General features: G+C 37.5%; 2 protein-coding genes across 4 annotated transcripts in view; both read left to right on the top strand.

The window, feature by feature from the left end:
- Window positions 1-12,683, top strand: part of LOC103030906 (E3 ubiquitin-protein ligase Midline-1) — a 106,158-nt gene extending 93,475 nt beyond the window's left edge. For all 3 annotated transcript variants that reach the window (XM_007254802.4, XM_007254800.4, XM_007254801.4), the window contains exons 7-10: window positions 1,908-2,051; window positions 6,605-6,766; window positions 7,074-7,281; window positions 8,444-12,683. In XM_007254802.4, coding sequence (XP_007254864.1) covers window positions 1,908-2,051; window positions 6,605-6,766; window positions 7,074-7,281; window positions 8,444-8,789 — 860 coding nt within the window. In that variant the 3' untranslated portion in view covers window positions 8,790-12,683. The remainder of the gene's footprint in view (window positions 1-1,907; window positions 2,052-6,604; window positions 6,767-7,073; window positions 7,282-8,443) is intronic.
- The window catches only part of LOC103031957 (ETS-related transcription factor Elf-1), a 374,649-nt gene that overhangs the window by 265,540 nt on the left and 89,018 nt on the right, over window positions 1-20,091 (top strand). The window lies entirely within an intron of this gene.

Below are 20,091 nucleotides of genomic sequence, written 5' to 3'. Positions count from 1 at the left end.
ATCATCAGTATTTTGGTTCATTTGTTAAAAGTGCTGTAACCTTGACCAAAGTGTCGTAAATCTACTGAGATCTCCTGGGTTAAGCTCAAGCTTATAACCCTTGAAAGTATTCCCAGATAGCAAAAATCACTTGGGCCATTTCTGGGTCAAATACCACACGCAGAGCCTGAGTTGCACTGGCCCAACTTTAGTTTGATTCTATGCCCATTTCTGGCCCAAATGCTCCACTCACATCTTGGCCAACACCCCAGTTGCCAAGTATAATGTGGCAATTGACCCAATTCATCATGGCAGATGCCAAGTCTCAGCAAATGCTGCCATACATCAGCGAAGCTCAGGCCAGTTCTTCATGCTATCTGGGTTGTAGCCATGGTCCTGTTCCGCGGAGCGCTTATCCATCATCTACCCCAATATCAGAAGAGCAAACAAAACACCACTACTAAATTAACAAGCAACCACAAATACAAATACATAGAAAAACAACAACAACAACAACAAAAAGCAATAATAACCCCAACTAACAAAAAAGGGAAGCTGTAGAGACCTTTTGTGAGCTCTTAAGCTCCTTCTGAATTGCATTGGCCCAACTCTAGTTTGATTCTCAGCCTGATTCTGGCCCAAATGCTTAACTCACATCGAGGCCAATACCCCAGCTGCAGAGTATAATACGGAAATCTGCACGTTTCCGCATGGCCAATGCCAAGTCCCAGCAGATGCTACCATACATCAGCCAAGCTCAATCGTCATCAGGAGGGGAGCAAAGCAGCAAGGCCATAGTCCTGTTTGGCAGAGCTCTTATACACCCTCTTCCCCATTAGGGCAAACACAAATACGCAAACACAAATGTACATACAACAACAACAAAAAAAACGTGCTAATAACCCCAACAAACAGAAAAGAGCATCTGTAGAGCATGCTGGGAGCTCTGCCATGAGCACTGAAGCTCTCCCCTGAGTGTGCAATAACAAAGTATTCAAAGCCTACATATATTTCAAACCTTCATAGATTCACAAACTCTTATAACACAGGCATATGTGATGTTTGACGGTGGGCAAATCAGCTTCTGTTCTGGGCAAATCAAATTTGTTAAAATGACTGAGATTGGATTTGTGTATTGCTGTAGCAATGATGTAGGTGTCAGTAACTATGTACTACTGATGGATCACTACACTTCTGTAACTCTTTCACACTGGATTTGATGAGGTCGTTGTTTGTCATGTTGTGAGTGAAGCAAAAGACATGGTAAAATATAACCAGACCTATCTGGTTGGGATTAGTTTCACAGGGGGACGTCTGAGAAAAATATTTCATACTTCTACTCCGTGATAAAACTCTTATATCCGGACTGCAGTAGAAAAAAACAGGAGGAGCAGTTAGTTGTTTGGCTTTCTCGTTCACATGACATCGCGCTCAGTAGCTCCTCCATTTCCACTCGCTGTTGTGTTTACGTGGATCTCTGTGGAAACGCTTACCCAAAGTGCAATTACGGTGTGTAGCAGTGGACAAATATCTATTTTATTAAATGTGAGGTGGCAAAACTTAAAGATGTGTGTACGGACAGGACTACAATTACCGGAGGAGTTCAGCAAAAAACAGTAGTCAATTCAATTTCTACATGATAATATTGGGATTTGGGCTGACACTTAGGGATAAACACTAACTTTTTTAGATAATTTCTTAAAAAAACAGCTTTAAATATTTATGTTCAGTTTCTGAGATTCAAAATGAGCCAGAAGACATATGGTAACATACAACCAAGCACAAATCACAGACAAAAAAAAAACAACCAAAAAAATTAATAAAAAATCATGGATATTGGAGAAACAAGAAAGTTTTTGCTTGCTGAATCATTGCTTTCATATAAAATGTTACAATATATGTTTTAAAAATTTCCCTCTGCATTCCAGCACCTAGTCCCCCTGGCATCCGAGAGGAGCTGTGCACCGCCTCCTACGACACCATTACTGTGCACTGGACATCCGATGATGAGTTCTCTGTGGTTTCCTATGAGCTTCAGTATGCCATCTTCACTGGACAGTCCAATATTGTCAGTAAGTACTGACACATTCTAATATATTCTAATAAAGGGGTATTAGAATATCCACACAACACAACAAAACTCACCTTTTATTTCTCAAATGCTGACACTGAAAACTGAGATTTAGGGCTGTATTTTTGGATTAGATTTGCTTTGTTTGATTTCTTCATGTAAAACGGTATGAATCTCTGGTTAGATAATTGTCAGGATCAGATGACATTGACTGTGTTGTCTGTGATGTAATTGATTTTTTTGCTTCATTTGTATTTCCTTGTATCACTTCTGCTTAATTTGTTTATTTTTGCATTTCTATTATTTGTCATATAAAGTTTGTGGTTATAGATACTCTTGACCACTTAATTTGTACTTTATTAAGCACTGAATTAAGAGTTTTATTTATTTTAATTTTATATAAATGAGTTAAAGTGTTGTTACCTGCCCATTAAGAATTACTGCCTTTCACTAAGAATGGGTGGGTATTTTACGGTCCATTGATTTGCCATGGCCCATAGGTCGAGAAACCCTGTTCTATACTTTTTTTTTTTTAAACAAATAATCTGTATTGTAAAGAAAATACAGTCAATTACAGATTATTTATGATCCCCTATTGTACAGAACCATGAGGTCCGAACCATGATTTGAAATGGGACTTGTGTGTACTATTACACTCTTATAACTAAAAGATAATAAAAAAATTATTTTTATAAGTTCATTTGTAAAAACTGTGATAGTTTAAGATATAGCATCTGTAACTATACTTTCCTCTTATTATTTCAAAATAGGATAATTATGGAACTGTTTTAGAGGCTATGATATTATAAGATGTGGCACAAATTTGCTTTAGCAATAAGCCCAACATTATATGGATTTAGTATATATTAAACACAGGCAGAATCTGGCCGAACTGCAGCTAAAACTGTATAATAACAGAACAGACGTGTGTACAGTACACGCTCAGTACTTGATGCATGAAAGGATGCGAGATGGAGGCAGTGAGGCGGACGTGTGGCCTGCAGAAAATGCTGCACTACATATTACATGCTGAGCATCATGGAAAGGAGTCACTGAAGCAGAACAGTGGCTGTGCATTATCCCTATTCATTACATCCCCAAGAGTTATGATTAAAATAAGGGGGGACTTGCTAGATCTATGACTTGTTTGATGCAAATGCTCTTACTACAATTTGCTCTGATTAAATGTTCTGCATATCATGTTTATTAACTGCAAACTGAAAAAGCTAAAGTTTCTTTATGAGTTTTATCGGTTACTAATGGTTATCCACTTAAATGAAGCGAAGCAAACAAAATTAAACATTTGACTGATAACCAAATATAGAATAACCAACAATAAACTTTTTTTTTTTTTTGCAGTTTTAAATTCATTTTACTACTTTTTCTCTATTGCATATCATTGCTGTCCTATGAAAAACACTTCTCTCCATTTTTGTCGATTTTTAATTTACTACATAATTTAAACAGGCAAACTGTCCCTTACATTGTGCCAAAAATTTCTTGATGAATAGACCAATAGAAACTCTTCAAAATGATCTGAAATAAACTGTTTTTACACTGCCTTCCATTGAAAGTTTACAAAGTTTTTTCTCTCTCCTGTAAAGTTGCTGTTTTGGTGTGTTTTTCATTGGACAGCGATGATATGAATAGCCTAGCTGTATTAAACAAAAAGCAATACAAATCTACTAAATCAAAAGTGTTTTTTGGCATTTTCTGCCAAATAATTGTAATTATTACAATTATTCTGTGCCTCTCTGGGTGAAAAATAAAGGATAAAATCTGGCACCACAGAAATAAAAAAAAATAACTTGACAAATGTGCTTTTTGGCATAACATAGAGAAACACGTTTCAGCATTCAGCAAAAATACAATTGTTTGAGAGTGTAGATCATTAAATCCAATGTCAGAACAACAGCATCATTCCAGTAGACTACTTTTTCTTAGATTTTAGACAGTGATAACCTTTCACAACACTGCCACCCACTGGATAAAATCGCTATTACATTCACTTATTACAACAATTTAATTGCAAAAAAGTTTTACTGTGCAGCTGCAATGCCTGTTAAGTTAATTATACATTTTTCTCTCCAAGATAAAATATCCAGGAGAATGAAAGCAATTGAATGTAACACTCTGAGCTACTTCTCTGTAGTGCAGGGGTCTCAAAGTAGCGACGCGGTTTCATACGGCCCCTCACGGGTTAACAAAATAAACATACATCTGGCCCGCAATTCAATTTAATTATTTATGCTTTATTATGTTCGTTTTCATATTTTATCTTAACTTGTATGTTGGTGTGTGTGTGTGTGTTTTTTTTTTTTTTTTTTTGCTTACGCTGCGTTGCCTGCTTTAATAGTCTTCAGTAGCCTTCAACAGTCTAACCTTGCAGCCGTGGTGTGTCCACTAAACTCCGTAGTTATAAACATCCTGAGGTTAGCAGCGCTAACTGACCTGTTTATAATGTAATCCGAGCAGTGCCTCCGTGACGCTGCTCTAAACTGCTGCTGTTAGCTGCTTGGGCTGAAAGATGAACTGTAGAGAGCTGTATTATCCGGTTAGTGGGGTTATTTTATTTCATACACAGAAGAACTTACAAATTTTTAAAAACGCTCCAGACTGGCTCAGCTGAGCCCTGTAGCCCGTGGCTGGGCTGTAGCTCTGACTAAGCAAAGACTGCGGGCTTGTGGTGCTGCAGCTGCAGCTCCGACTAGTGGTTGGATGAGGAACTGCTAAATCTGAGGAAATGCTAAATCTGTCACAGCTCACAATTTTTGATTTTATATTTATTAAGCCTTATTTCAGTATCAAACGTTTTGATCAAAGTTAATATAACTTATAAATTAAAAGGATTTATGTTAATAGAGCAACAAGCAACCATTTTTCCATGCAACTGTAATATTTGATTGAATAAATAGTATATTGAGAGTTATTTAACATTAAGGAGTAATTACATTCATTTTGTATTACATCTGGTTACATTTTCTTATATTTATAAGTTACATCTGGCCCTCAGAGGACAGCCAATATGCCAATGTGGCCCTCGGCAAAAATGAGTTTGAGACCCCTGCTGTAGTGGATAAGGAATAAAAGGCAAAATTCATCCATTACTCCTTTATATCAATGGTCAGTGAGATGAGAACCATTTATCCAGTATCAGGAAGAGGCCACATAGAAACCTTAGTGCATCCCAAAGATTAAAAATGTATATATCTTTCTCTACATTTATAAAGGTCCATTTTTCAGAGTATCTCTTAAAAAATATAGCGAAATATCAGATCATTCAGTTAGATGATGGAAAAAGGTCATATTAATTGTATGACCTGTATGTTGTTACCAGTGATGGTATAGTTACTTTGAAAAAGTAATCCGATTACTGATTACTGATTACTCCTTTAAAAAGTAACTTAGTTACTTTATGGATTACTTGATTTTAAAAGTAACTAAGTTACTTTACAAGTTACTTTATTAGTTACTTTCAGCAGCTGCAGACACCACCTCCCGCCGCCTTAACATAAACATTATAACCAGTTTTGCCAATACTCCCTTTATTGGAAAATGCATTTTTAACAGCAACAATTTATCTCTATTAAGTTGAACTATTTCCTAAAAAAAAAAGTTTTTTTTAAATAAAAATAAAAAAATTAACTTAACATAAATATATATTTTTATAAAACATAAAATATGGTCTTTCTTGATTTTACTAAACATAAATACTTGTTTTTATAAAAAATATATAAAATAAAGAAAGTCTTTTTTGACCTGACATATTTAACACTGTAAAACTGAACATTGAACCTGTTGTTCTCTGCAGGGCAGCAAGGAGTGGTTTTATAAAACAGAACCGTGTATATGGTCTAGACCAGGGATCACATATATGCGGACTGCGGTCCGGGTCCGGACCTAGAAGTTGTCCAATACGGACCCATACCGGACCCAACTACTGAGAAGGATTTAATTCTGACAGTGTTCATTTAAAGCACCGGAACTTTTCTTGTCTTTACGGTATACGCGCAGTGAACTTCCAATCACGTGTGGTGTAAAATCTTTAAATGCTCTCCTCTGCCAATCAAATTTGTGGCAGACGGCTGCCCTGGCTAGTGAATTGGGACGCGGCCGCAAAAAAACGCCTTTATAAAGAGATAGGTAGCCCAAGAACTGGCGGAAAACGAAAACGGGCGGAAACTAAAGACACACCGAGCGCGCGAGAGAGAGACAGGGGAGAAAGCGAGACGCGTGTGATTGGGGAAGAGCGGAGGGGGAATGGGTAAGGGAGCGGTGTGTGTGCGCGCGTGTGTGTGTGTGTGTGTGTGTGTGTGTGTGTGTGTGTGTGTGTGTGTGTGGAGGAGATGAGGTGGAGAGAGAGAGAGAGAGTAACGCACAGTGACTTAAATAAGTAATTTTAATCTGATTACTGGATTGGAAATAGTAATGCGTTAGATTACTCGTTACTGAAAAAAGGGTCAGATTAGAGTACTAAGTAACGTGTTACTGACATCACTGGTTGTTACCTATATCACCAAGGTTGCAAAAACGTACTTCCCTTTACTTTTTCAGGTCTCTGTAACTCCGCTGATAGCTGGATGATCGTCCCCAACATCAAGCAGAACCACTACACGGTCCATGGCCTACAGAGTGGTACCAAGTACATCTTCATTGTCAAAGCCATCAACCAAGCAGGAAGTCGCAGCAGTGAGCCTGGAACACTGAAGACCAACAGTAAGACCATGCATCATGATTTACTGGGCTTGATTCAAAGACAAAAGTATTACATATACAATTATAAAGGTTAAACCTATGCATGTTTCACATGCAGTTATGTGCAAAAGATGCCAAATGACACATTTCGTCTTCTTTTTGCAATTGGGAAATAGTACACAGTCTGTTAACAGAGGCTAATTATACAAGAAACATAATATTTTGTCAAATTTTTCTTTGCTGCCAAAAAAACAGAATTTGTTGGCATTTTGTGGAATTCATTCTTCACTAGATATGATATCGTATGTTGTCTTTTTCCATTCCCCAGGTCAACCATTCAAGCTCGACCCAAAGTCTGCTCACAGGAAGCTAAAAGTGTCACATGACAATCTGACAGTGGAGCGTGACGAGACATCTTCTAAGAAAAGCCACGGTCAGGAGCGCTTCAGCAGCCAGAGCAGCTATGGAGTCACTGGGAACGTGTACATTGACAGCGGCCGCCACTATTGGGAGGCCCTTATTGGAGGAAGCACTTGGTAAGGTTTCCATGAGTTTGTCAGTTGGCCGTCTGATTGATGCAATTACATAAATTTGTGTAATCAGATAATGTGAAACTCCTTTATATGAGTCAAGAATCAATCAGAATTCTGCCAATAATCTAACAGAATAAAATATGACCGTAAATGTCATGTAAAAATCAAACTTTATGCTCACAATATGACCATACATCAGTTAGAATATTAAAGGTCCTGTTTTAGAGATCTTCAGGCGAGCCATCAACCGTGCAGTCTGATTTAGGGCATGTCAGTCTGCCTTTGCAATCACAAGGACAGGAAAAGTGCACATTTGACTCGTGCAGCACGAAACTGCTCAAAAAGGCATGTACTAATTCTCGTAATCATTCGTGTGTGTTTTGGCTGTAACAATCAATAAACCAATTTGCGTACCTTTAAGAGCAAGGTGCTCTTTGACTTTGGCAGACTGCTATCTCAATGGCGCAGCCCCCTGGGCGTGTTCAAGGCTATACGTACGCAATGGTATACGTGTGTTGGGGATGCGCCTGTGTTGATAGCAATGGAAATCTGACTTATTGACTTCTGCCCAGGTTTATTTCAGTAAGTGGCACACCTGTGTTTTCCGTTGCCAAGATAGATAGCAATGCCGCGGAAATTCACCTGAACACAACTGATTTTGAGAAAATCACACTCATCAGCGAAGATATATTCACAGGCATCGTAGCAAGGAATGAAAATAGACTGTTGACAGGATGTAAGATAGCAATGAACATTATAATGCACCTTGGAGAGGGTGAAAGATAAGGCTAAAGAGTATTTTGGTATGTTTTCCCACATGCAACAGATGGAGAATTCTGAAAATACTCTGTTTAAGAGTATATATGGGCTGAGAAATAAAATTACTCTTTATCAGATTTAATTAATCATCAGATTTTTACACCTTTATGCGATCGTGCGGTTCACATGACTACTTGAAAAGTCTGATAACTGCAGCAATCTGATTATAAATCTGATTATTTTTCATTTCATGTAAAAGTCCTAAAATGATCTACTGAAGCACCACTGCAGACACAACCCAAAGTATATTCTACTGTATATAATTTCATCTTCAAAATATATCTCTCATCCCCACATCATAGGGAACTGTCAAGCTAACTGTCACATTGTCATTTTTACTCTTCAGGTACGCAGTGGGTATCGCCTGCAAGACTGCACCCAAGCATGAATGGATTGGGAAGAATCCTTCCTCGTGGGTGCTCTGCCGCTGTAACAATTCCTGGGTTGTGCGCCATAACAGCAAGGAGATGGCCATCGAGCCCTCCCCCCATTTGAGACGTGTTGGAGTGCTCTTGGACTACGATGCCGGCTCGCTGGCTTTCTACGATGCCGTGGGATCTCAGCACCTTCATACCTTCCATGTTACCTTTACCCAGCCAGTCTGCCCAGTCTTCAACGTATGGAACAAGTGTCTCACAGTCCTAACTGGCCTCCCCATTCCAGACCATCTGGAAGGCGTGGAGCTTGACTGATACAGCAGCCATTGGTGAAATGAGATGAACAGGAAAGTGGACTCAATCTTGAGCTGCTGACAGTTGTTTTCACCAGCTCTGACTATGTTAAGCTATTCCAAGTTCCTCTTCCTATGCACCCTGGACCTGGATCTCATGGCCACTTGTTATTCCCCTCCTTTTCTTTAAACTGAAATAAATGAGAGTATTTTTTGAGAGGAATTCCCTGTGGACTGGTGGGAATCAAGAAGTGCGGCGGTCATCTCTTACGGAAGAAATATGTTTACTTATGCTCTTACTGTACTATAGAAAAAAAGCAAATTATTGAAGATTAATGTGAGCAAATTTGATATTGGTTATACTGGAGGAATTTTGCACAGCAATGTCTATACTTTATTTATGTAAAATGGGGTTAAGTCTAAGGGGTTTTAAGCAGTTTAAACCCTATTTGGACGGGATTAGTTTTACCTGAAGAGGTGGGGTTACGTATTACTTCTCAGTGATTGTATTATTTATTGAGTTAAACATATAGAAGTAGTATGTTGTAGAGGTTCCTAATGGTGTCCTACGATAATCCATCTCATGCAGTTTATAGATTATTCATGCAGTTTCCCATTTGCAGATTTTGTGTTTGGGATGTGTTGGTGTTGCTGTGGGAGTGCTGATAGTGCAAGACCCAAAAGCATCCCACATGTTTTCAGAAAGAAAGATACGTCTGATAATGCAGCTGGCATAGTATCTATCACATTGTCTTCAAAGCAAGCTCTTAACATGAAAGCAGTATGTGGATGAGCATTGTCCTGTTGAAATAGCACACCAGAGTGTGCATTCAGAAATGGTAGGGAACCATATCAATGTACAGTATTTTTCGCATTGGGTAATAGGGCGCACTATCAATAAACGTCTATTTTCTGATCTATTTTCAAACATAATGCATACTGGATTATGATGCATTATGTGTTACTAGTAAGGAACAAGGGTGTTGCCATGTTTTCCTTCTAATTTAGCTAAATAAAGATAAGCTAAGTAAATAGAATAGATTAATAATAATTAATAAACTGTTTATTTGGGTGAGTAATGCCTCCCGACAGTGCTACACTGAGGAACCCTGAGTGTTCCGGTCAGCCATGGCGATATTTGCTAGCGGTTTGTATGACGTAGCTTGTTTTAACATGGTAAACGCACAGGCTACAGTCCGATAATACTTACCTCTAAAGGGCAAAAGAGCTAGCACTTAGCGCGGTTATTGCTAATACTGCTCCAGCCTCTGTGCTGGAGAAACTTAAACTTCAGTGGAGTGGCTTTAGGGATTTTTATTCGTAGATTATGAGATTTTTGGAAAAATTCAAGGATTTTAAGTGCGCCTTATAGTGTGAAAAATACAGTAATGTTGGGCTTTCAAAATGCCAGTAACGAAGACCAAAACGATCTGCCATTGTACGATACTCCATTCTATGCAGCTTGAATATTTATGCAGTTCCCCATTTGCCGATTTTACGGTAGGGATGAAGTGTTGATAGCGCATCCAGTAGCATCCAACACATTTTCAATTGGGAGGACAGATCTTCTGGCGATGTGGTTGGACATGGCATAGCATCTATCACAGCTAGGAAGTTCTGAACGTGGCAGCAGTATGTGGACGAGCATTGTCCTGTTGAAATGGCGCACCAAAGTCTGCATTGAAGGACCTCGTTGGATTAACGTTGGGCTGTGTCTGTAATGAAGACCAAAGGTGATCTGGCATTGTACGAAACTGCCCCCAACACCATGACACCAGGCCAACAGATTTGTTGGTCATCTCCACCATTTAACCACTCCCATCAAATGTCCTGTAGTAAAAAATTCTATAAAAATCTTTACTCCACCTCCCCTAGTGACACTAATCCTGTCCGAATAGGGTTTAAGTAGGTCTCACAATGTGATGCACTTACCGTATATAATTACTTAGCAGTGCAATTTAATGTCATATATTCTGAAGCACATAAGTTTCAGCTTCAGTCGTTTAAGTGGCAATACTATATCTGTATGATATGCGGATATTAAACACCACATTTTACAGTAAATCATAAATACAGCAGAACTTGTCATGTGACCTATGCTATTATTATTTCTTCCATGCTTTCACCAGACAATTATGACACTTATTTTTATGCACATACTTTTTTTATGTTCCTCATTGTGTTCATTCTACTTTAAGTCATGTTTGTAAAACGAGTCACCATGTTTTAGATTTGTTAATCTATCTGGACTTTAAGTGAGAAAGTATAGCACACTGTGTTGTATGGTGTTGGAGTTTTTCGAGGATTCTGTCGGTTGCTCTTCAAGATGCAAAATGAACTCACTGACTTATAAATCTTGGTTCTGAACTCACAAAAACCCACAATATGTTGTACGCAAATGAACTGGATTCTGTTGAGGAAAGTTTGCTGCCATTTTCTGTTTAAAATTCTGTGTAGTTAAGATCATTCACTGACCATAACATTGAACATAGCTTAAATTAAAATGCCATTTAATGTCACAGTGTACGTGTCTTGCTGCACAAGAGTACAAAAGAGGTAATGCCGTAATCACATGGACTGTACAAGCAGGTCTGATCACACCTTCACTTCATCAAGACGGCACTCTTGGCTCTTGCCTGAAATGCTTGCTTGATAATCGTGTATTATTTATGTTGCTCCAATGGTTGTTGGTTGTAAATTCAGGGGAAAAATGTCACAGAATTTGTATTTTGTTTCAATATAATATGAGATCTAAGCATTTTTGAAGATACAATCATCAAGGATCTCGTTTACACCTGGTCACTTCATGAGTCTCAAGTATCAGGATTATATCTAGATATATTGAAGGTCAAACCACATAAACACACCCAATATGCGTTTAAAACAAATATGTTTTACAAATCTGATCACTGAAACTACTTCAGAAGATGTTCTGAGGCAAACTGGAGCCATGGTAAATAATGAATAAACAACCAAAACTATGGCTAGGGCTGCACAATACATACTGTATTTTCCACACTTTCACATTTTTTTGCACCGGATTATAAGGCGCACTATCAATGACTATCTATTTTCTGGTCTATTTTCATACAGAAAAAAACGCACTGGATTATAAGGTGCATTATGAAACACTAGTAAGGAACAGGGGTGTCGGCATGTTTTTATTCTAATTCAGCAGGCTTTGCCACTGGGTGATGGTGGGGAGGTAACTAAGTTAAGTAAAGCAGAGCTAAGTAAAGATTACTGTAATTCTTAAAATATAAACCTTTGCTTTTTTTTGGGTAAGTAAACCACTTCTGTTTATTTACAGTAACCTTAGATTTCCAGATTTCCACTAACGTTGGGAGCAGCAGCATTAACATTAGGGGCTAACCGCTAGCGCTAACGGGACGTAAATGCCGCCTTACAGCGCTACATTTAGAGACCCTGAGTGTTCAGGTAAGCCAGGGCGATATTAGCTAGTGGTTCATCTTGTTTTAAACACGCAGGCTACAGTCTGATATACTCGCCTCTGGATGCTGGAAGAGCTAGTGTTTAGCACGGTTAGCAGATAATGCTTCTTCATCAGTGCTTTACCTCTGAATGCTGAAAGAGCTAGCAGCTAATGCTAATACAGCTCCAGCCTTGGCGAAGCAGGATTTTAAGTGCTCCTTATAGTGCGAAAATACAGTAGTTTCAGGATAATCATGCAATGTGCTCGTGCACAATAGTCAGAATGCAGCATGTGTGATGTCATCAAATTAAACCACACACATTCTTTCCAGAAAAGGAAAGGGGAAATCACAACTGCTCTGATTTTTCACGACATATCTAGCAGAGTAGACCTGCCACGATAACTGTTTTTAATGGACGATATACTGACCCTGGAATTATTGCGATAAACAAAATTATTGGAATATTTTGTATCATTTTATGCATTTTATGTTATATTTACAAAAAAATAATGCAATTATGTCATTTTAAATAGCAATGAACATTTGATAATTTAGAAAAAATATGATATTGAAATTGCAATAAAAATATTCAACATTAATTTTACACTTTTTAAATACAAACAGCAAATATACAATTTAATTCTAATTTCTTTTTTGTCAATGATGCAGCTTCATTGAGTAGTCAGCAGCTTGCTTAAAGGAGATAACAACAACAGAGAGAGCAAGGCCAATTGTACTCTCTCGGACTCCAGCTGCTGATGGCAAACAGCATGACCTGGGATTTAAAGCAGCCCCTATAAACCACTACTTTAAACACAGTCATATTAGTGGGGTCTCCTCACCAGTCACAAAACTCCAGGCATCTAGGTTTTCAGGGAGTCACGGATCATTTTTCAGAAAAAATGTATAAACCAATCACAAAAAAGACACATTTACTACTAAGTGATGCATGTGATTGAAATGCATGTGATTTAAATCTAACCAGGATATCATCCATATACTAGCCACGTGACCAGATGCAAATGGAGTCAATGTGAAAAAAGCTAAGATTTTATCTTTTTGTACATAAACTATCTGTGTTCCTGGTCCCTGAGGGTAAAGTGCTGCTGAAATGCCCTACTTGAATCTTCTGGAAAATATTTTTGCCAAGAGTTGTTTTAAAAGCTTGTATCACTGCAATTTTTGTAGCATTTGTGAAAGATCAATTAAAACATATGGGTCACTTGTTGAGAGCATGTCTTTAGTTTCAACTACAAATGTTTAATAAATAATTTTAGCAATGCTTTTTAATCCAAGTCATATTCATGTAAAATCCTGTAATACAGATGCAAGAAAAGGTATGTGAATCATATGGGATTACTTGGATTTCTGCATGAATTGGTCATTAAATGTGTTCTGATCTTCATCTAAGTCACAACAATAGACAAACACAGTCTGCTTAAACTAATACCAAAGAGTTCACATACTTTTTCTTGCAATGATAGATAGATAGATAGATAGATAGATGAACACTTTTGTACATCACACTTTTCACATTTTGAAAACCATTAATATTTTGTGTTCAACTTTTACAATTATGTGCTTCTTTGGGTCTATTACATTTGTGGTTGTAAGTTGCAAGGGGTATTAATACTTTTGCAAGCCACTGTAAATATTTAGAAAAATATTTGTACTCTCCTCGGCCAATGCTTGCGCTCACAAACCTATGATTAAAAAACTGCCTACAGGCACATCTGCTGGCAGCCCTGTCAGTTTGGTTGCTGCGAAGTGATGTTAGAGCGCCCCCTTATTTTTGTTTTACAGTTTTAAGGGCACTTAATGTTACCCATTAAGAACATCATCCTGGTCAATCACTGCAGGTGCGGGTGCTTTAATCCAAAGCGACATACAAAACATGCAGATAGTGGGAATCAAGACGAAGGTCCCTGGAGACACTGCACAATACTATAACCTATATTCTTATTTTAGAAAAGCCATAGCATAGCTTGATCTAGTTAATTGCATGGATACAAGTCTACACCTTGGGGACAATTAATCAGGTGCAGGTTGCTTTATTTTTAAAAACACGGCTGTTAGGTGAAGAAAACCGGTGAAGAAAAATGAAACAACGCTTCAGAATATATGCAAATGAAGTGAAATGGGAGCAGGAAAGTTTAGCCCACGTTTTGTCTGAAGAGTTGAGTTGTTAGACGAAGGTAGAAGAGACTGAAAGACTGCAATGCAAAGTTCAGTTGAAAGCTTTGCTCCATCAATTAAGGGAAAACTGTTGAAGAAGCAATGCAGATTTCAGACCTTCAACATATTGATAATAAATGTTGCATCTAAAAAGTTGCTGCATTTTATATATTGTATATCATTTATTGTACCAATATATAAAAATCAATTGAAGTACTTATAATACATAATAAAATATTATTATTTTTCTTGCCTTTGTGTCAAGATTGTACGATGAAAATCATCCGTTGAGATATATAAATGGGCCAGTCCACCGAATGGGTGCCATTCATGCCATACATGTATAAATGTGCACACAAAATAACTTTAAAATACATTTTATTATTATGCATAGTGTGCTGTACATTGACCTAATTGCAAAAGTAACATATGCAATTTAAATATAATCATAAAAAAACTTTTTAGAACACTGATTAGCATTTGTTACCTGTCCCCACTCTCTAACTATAAACTTTACCATGAAATATAATTATTAAAACCCTTCAGAGATGTAATTGTTTTTGCATTGTTGTAAATCTAAATTTCCAAATCTCTGCTTTAAAAAAATATATATTTTTCATAATAAATCCATAATATTTAGGTTAAAGTACACATTTTAGTAGTGTCCCTGGGTTTCACTCAGTCCTGTTACCGTAACGTAACACATTACCTCATCTGAAACATCTGGAACATTCTACAAAACAATTCACATCTACAACAGGAAGTGACATCAGTTGCTTCTTTTGAAGATCAATGGAAGATCAAAATTAAGTTCCCTCATTTATTCTTCTGTATATTACTGAAATACTGATTTTTATGATTATAGACTGGATCTTTAAAAGTAGATATAGACTAAATGACTCATTCTCATTAAACGCTTTATCACACATGGTATAGTTTGGGCACACAATGACAGGGGTTTTAATGGGGAAATAGGAGTGTTTTTACACATTGGCCCCTCTAGGTGGCACAAACACACCACAGATCTCCTACTTACAAATCTACAAACAATGAATAACAATCCAGCCTTACTCCACTAAGCTGCCCTGAAAGCAGCATGGCAGTTACTGTACATAAGCAACATACAAGCAAATCATACAATACAGGTGCATCACCCTGTTATACCATGCCATGTTCTAAAAGCAGACCACATCCTGTGTTCGTAAAGGACTTTTAAAAAGTGCTTTTCTTTAATCTTCTTTGTAGACGCTGTCAGGATGTTATTATTTGAACCGAGGCTATCCAGGCTTGTGTGGTTAATGAGAAGTGTTATTAACCATGTCCTCCAGCAAGAGGAGCTTTGTGCTCACATTCGCAAATAGGATTGCCTGTTAATAGTTTTCCTCTAGGACACTGTATCTAGAGCAGCCTTGTTGTTTCAAATGACAGCTTCTCAAACAATGATTTATGAATTATTCAAAGCTTTTTAGATGTAATTGTTCTTCCTTTTTTTGCTGAAGAGCCCTAGTTTCTATATAAGGATTGTATTATTTTTTGGGGGGGTAGTCCACTGGCTGGCTACCCTGGGGAAGACTCAAAAAAATTGTCTTGAACTTTCAGCTATTCTTTTTCAGAATGTTGGATTTCTTTTTGGATCCATGCCTTGGGATTTGGCCTGTACGTTCTTTGAGGATGTTTTTTTTTTAATCCTTCGCCTTGAAAAATAGATTTAAAACAGCAACAAAAAAGGCCACATACATTATTAAGAATTTGGTAAGAGAGAAGAGCATTAAAAAGCAAAAAAATCTGCTGCCTGTTGTCTTTTTTAACTCTATATACTGCTTCAGCTTTATCACATTAAATGCAGTATACTCTATTCAGTTTAATCTAATCATCAGCTATTATACAGCTATATTATACTGGTGCGTTGTTCACTTCACCGTGGCCTTCTGACAGCATGCCACTGTTTGCACGTTTTCACGCTTTTCACAGAGTTTCCATTCCCCACAGTGCTGTTTCCATGCCGAATAGCATGCTACACATGGGCATGGGCATGGGCACAGGCACGGGCACAAGGACATGCAGGATTTCCACAGCACTGGCAAGCCCAGTCTCACAATTGTGTTATAGCTGGGACAGAGGATTACAGATCCCAGCAGATGTCAAAAGAATCTGCCAGGATTGGAGGACTGAAGCCACACTGGCAAACGCAAAGACAGAGGAGCATCTGCCCTTGGAGGTTTGTCAAGACATGCAAATAACCTCTATAGCCTTTAGACTTCAAACTTCCCTGACTTCCCCAGCCAGCAAATACTATTGATAATAACTTTTATTATTAATTTGATGTAATCTTAGTTGATATTTTTAATGTTTTTTTTTTTTAGATTAAATTGAGAAAAAACACCAAAGTAAGCAAAATAAACAATCTGACAAACGATTTCTTGCATGCATTAGAGTACTAAAGTAAAATACTGTATTTTCCGCACTATAAGGCACACTTTAAATCCTTTAATTTTTCCAAAAATCGTCAGTGCGCTTTTTAATCCGGTGCTTCTTATGTATGATTTTTACCAGTCAGGTTTTAAGGAGCAGTAAAGCCACTCCACCAAATTGCAGTGTTATTGTGGAGTTTCAGTTTAGTTCTATAGTATGGGGCTGGAGTAGCATTAACATTAGCCATTAACTGCTATTTTCCCATTCAGAGGTGAGTATTATCGGCCTGTAGGCTGCTCCAAACCTTGGCTTGCACTGCTGTAGCAGCATTAGCATTACCCACTAACCGCGCTCATTATTCTCCTGTAGCCTGCTTCTAACACCAGCTAGCACTGCTGGAGCGATTAGCCAATTCGGTAATCTAAGCTTACTGTAAATAAATAGAAGTGCTTTACTCACCCAAATAAACAGTTTTCAGGAGAGAACTTTGACTTTAAAAGAAAGTCTTTTTTATTACAGTTTTGTTTACTTAGCTTAGCTTTGCTTAACTTAATTAGCTACCCTGCCACCACCACCACCACCCAGTGGCGAGACCTGCTGAATTAGAAGTTCCTTATTGTGTCGCTTAAAATGCACCTTATAATCCAGTGCCCCTTATGTATGAAAATAGACCAGAAAATAGACGTTTGTTGCTAAAAATACCGTATGTAATCTCTTGTTGGGTTGCTCTCACTTTAAAAAGTTTTTATTTTGAGGTTTGGCACAAAATAACACACTAATCCACATATACACCAATTAAACATAACTCATCCTTGACTACCTTCTTGTTTTTATACTTATTATTCATTTTCTTTTTCTGCTCCACTAAGCATATGAGAACACCATCAAAGCTCAGAACACCACTGGACTGAACTTTTCAAATACTGAAACATTTGTACCTTCCTTTTTACTTTTCTAAGTAGCTGTTTAGAGGTAAGAAACTTTTATGGTACTTTTGTAATGTTTAGAGATGATAAACCACTAAAAAAGCCATTTGTGCCCAACACAGGTTCTGTAATTTCATACTGACTTGTCCCTTATCTGACAACTATGATAAAGCATTTGGTGCCCATTTTATCGGTAGTGTAATATATGATGTCACATGTGAACATAATTTCCAAAACTACAAACAAACTAAACACATTTAGATATCAACAATATTTCTTCATGTCAGAGCTACCTTTTATCATACTACAACCTTATTTTTAGCTCTGATAAATGATTCAGTGACCACCCATCCTCCCCTCCCCCCACCCACATGACCCCCTTGATGCTGTCTGTGCTTGCTGTAGATTGTCTGTAGACTGTCCTACAATTAAACAAGAACAACTTGTCTAAATAAAAGTTCCCAGACTATGAAGATCATATAAGAATGACTGGCGAACAGAGAGACAGGTATCTAATTCCCACTGATTAAATGAATAATGCCAGTAGGTTCTTCCTGTTCATCCTCTTTGATCTTAGAAAAATGAGATGTGTCCCACACCCACAAGTAGCATGTTGCATTCACGCATTCACCAACTACACTGACCTACTTTGAACAGAGTGTTAAGTAGGACTGAACTGTACACAGCTGCAGTAAGCCCTTCATTACTGATTCCAATCTCGTAGCTCAATAACCACAGGGAGATGTTCCTTACATTAAATTATGCTGGGTGAAAAACCATGTGTTACACTGAGCTGTAGGAGGCACTGTACTAACTCTTTAGTATTAGAGCAGCATGGAACAAAGCCTTTCTGGTCCAGTTAAGGTATGGAAGTATAGAAGTTTGGAAAGGTCGGAAGTATTAAGAATACACTTAAGAAAGTAGGAATTGGGCAAAAATATACAGTGCCGTAAAAAAGTATTACTCCTACAGATTTCTTTTGTTGCTGCTTTTTTGTCATACTTACATTTTTCAGGTTATCGAAAAAAAGTTTAATATAAGACAAAGATAACTTAAGTAAATATAAAAAGCACGTTTTAAATGATAATTTAATTTATTAAAGAAAAAAATATCCAAACCAATCTAGTGCTCTAGTGTGAAAAAAATTTGTTTTGGATTCTTTTGTGACCTCCTGAATGAGTTGTCCATGACCTTTTGGAATAATATCAGTCGGTCAGCCACTCCTAGGAAGGTTCGCCAGTGTCCCATGTTTCCTCCATTTGTGAATATTATCTCTCACTGTGGTCTGCTGGTGTCCCAATACCTTATGATTTACTTTGTAATATTTTCAAGACTGACAGATGTCAATGATTTTGTTTTCGCATTTGCTTTCAAATTTCTTCAGATCGTGGCATAATGTGTTGCTTATTTTAGAGATCTTTTAGCTGCTTCATGTTGTCAGACAGGTTATATTTAAATTATTTCTTGATTCTACAGGTCTGGAAATAATCAGGCCTGGATGTGTCTAGTGATATTGAACTCAAATTCACTGAGCAAACACTTTTCTATAAAAGGTTAGATTGGTTTGGATAGCATTTGTCTGATATTAAAGTTTGTTTGATAATCTGAAAAATGTAAGCATGACAAAATAAAATAAATATGTAAGGGGCCTGAGTTTTGTCTCAGTCTTGACTTCATTTAGAATCGGCCTTGTTGCTGGGGAGTCGGCACTGCGGGGGAGTTTCTGTACAAATGTAAGTCATTTTCTTCTGTATTTCCACTCACTGCTGGATGTGTTTATCAAACTAGTACATTTTACACTGTTTTAAGTTGTTTTCCAGTGTTGTTTTTGTCTGTACTTTATTTAAAGTAAGGCCTGACTAGGTGAGGCTACCGTTAACTTAGCGGCTTAGCCGATTTACCAGTTAAGCTAAATGTGTTTCCGAAACCCTGCTGGTGCGCTAAGCTAACCCCTTCCTAGCATGCTAAGCTACACCCGCAGGCGTGCTAGCGGTGTCAAGCAGACGTACAGTGTCGAAGGTTTAACTGTTATACAGAATAACTGTAGATTAACCTGTAACTGACTAATTTAATGTGTAAATAGTTTGTGGAAGTGCTGTTACTAATTCAGATATTTCGTCCACATGGATGAAATGTGATTACCAGGCTGGGGAAGAGGCTCTTATAATGGGGGAGATGAACTTTGCTCAGAGCGGCTGGAGGCAGCGTTAGCTCCTTTTTAAGTGTTTTTCCTTTGAATTTAATAACGTTTTTTCTCTTAACATTATTTATATTGCTTATTGTTTTTATTATCACTATGCTTTTTGTAGTATTACATCTGAACTAGTGGGTCTGGGCAAATTTCACACATTTATTTGCAAAATAATAGAAATTTATG

The sequence above is a fragment of the Astyanax mexicanus genome, chromosome 21, assembly GCF_023375975.1.
Source record: "Astyanax mexicanus isolate ESR-SI-001 chromosome 21, AstMex3_surface, whole genome shotgun sequence".
In the NCBI taxonomy this organism is placed as follows: Eukaryota; Metazoa; Chordata; class Actinopteri; order Characiformes; family Acestrorhamphidae; genus Astyanax; species Astyanax mexicanus.
The sequence above is the reverse complement of the archived record's forward strand: the minus strand, read 5'-3'. Positions and strand labels throughout refer to the sequence as shown.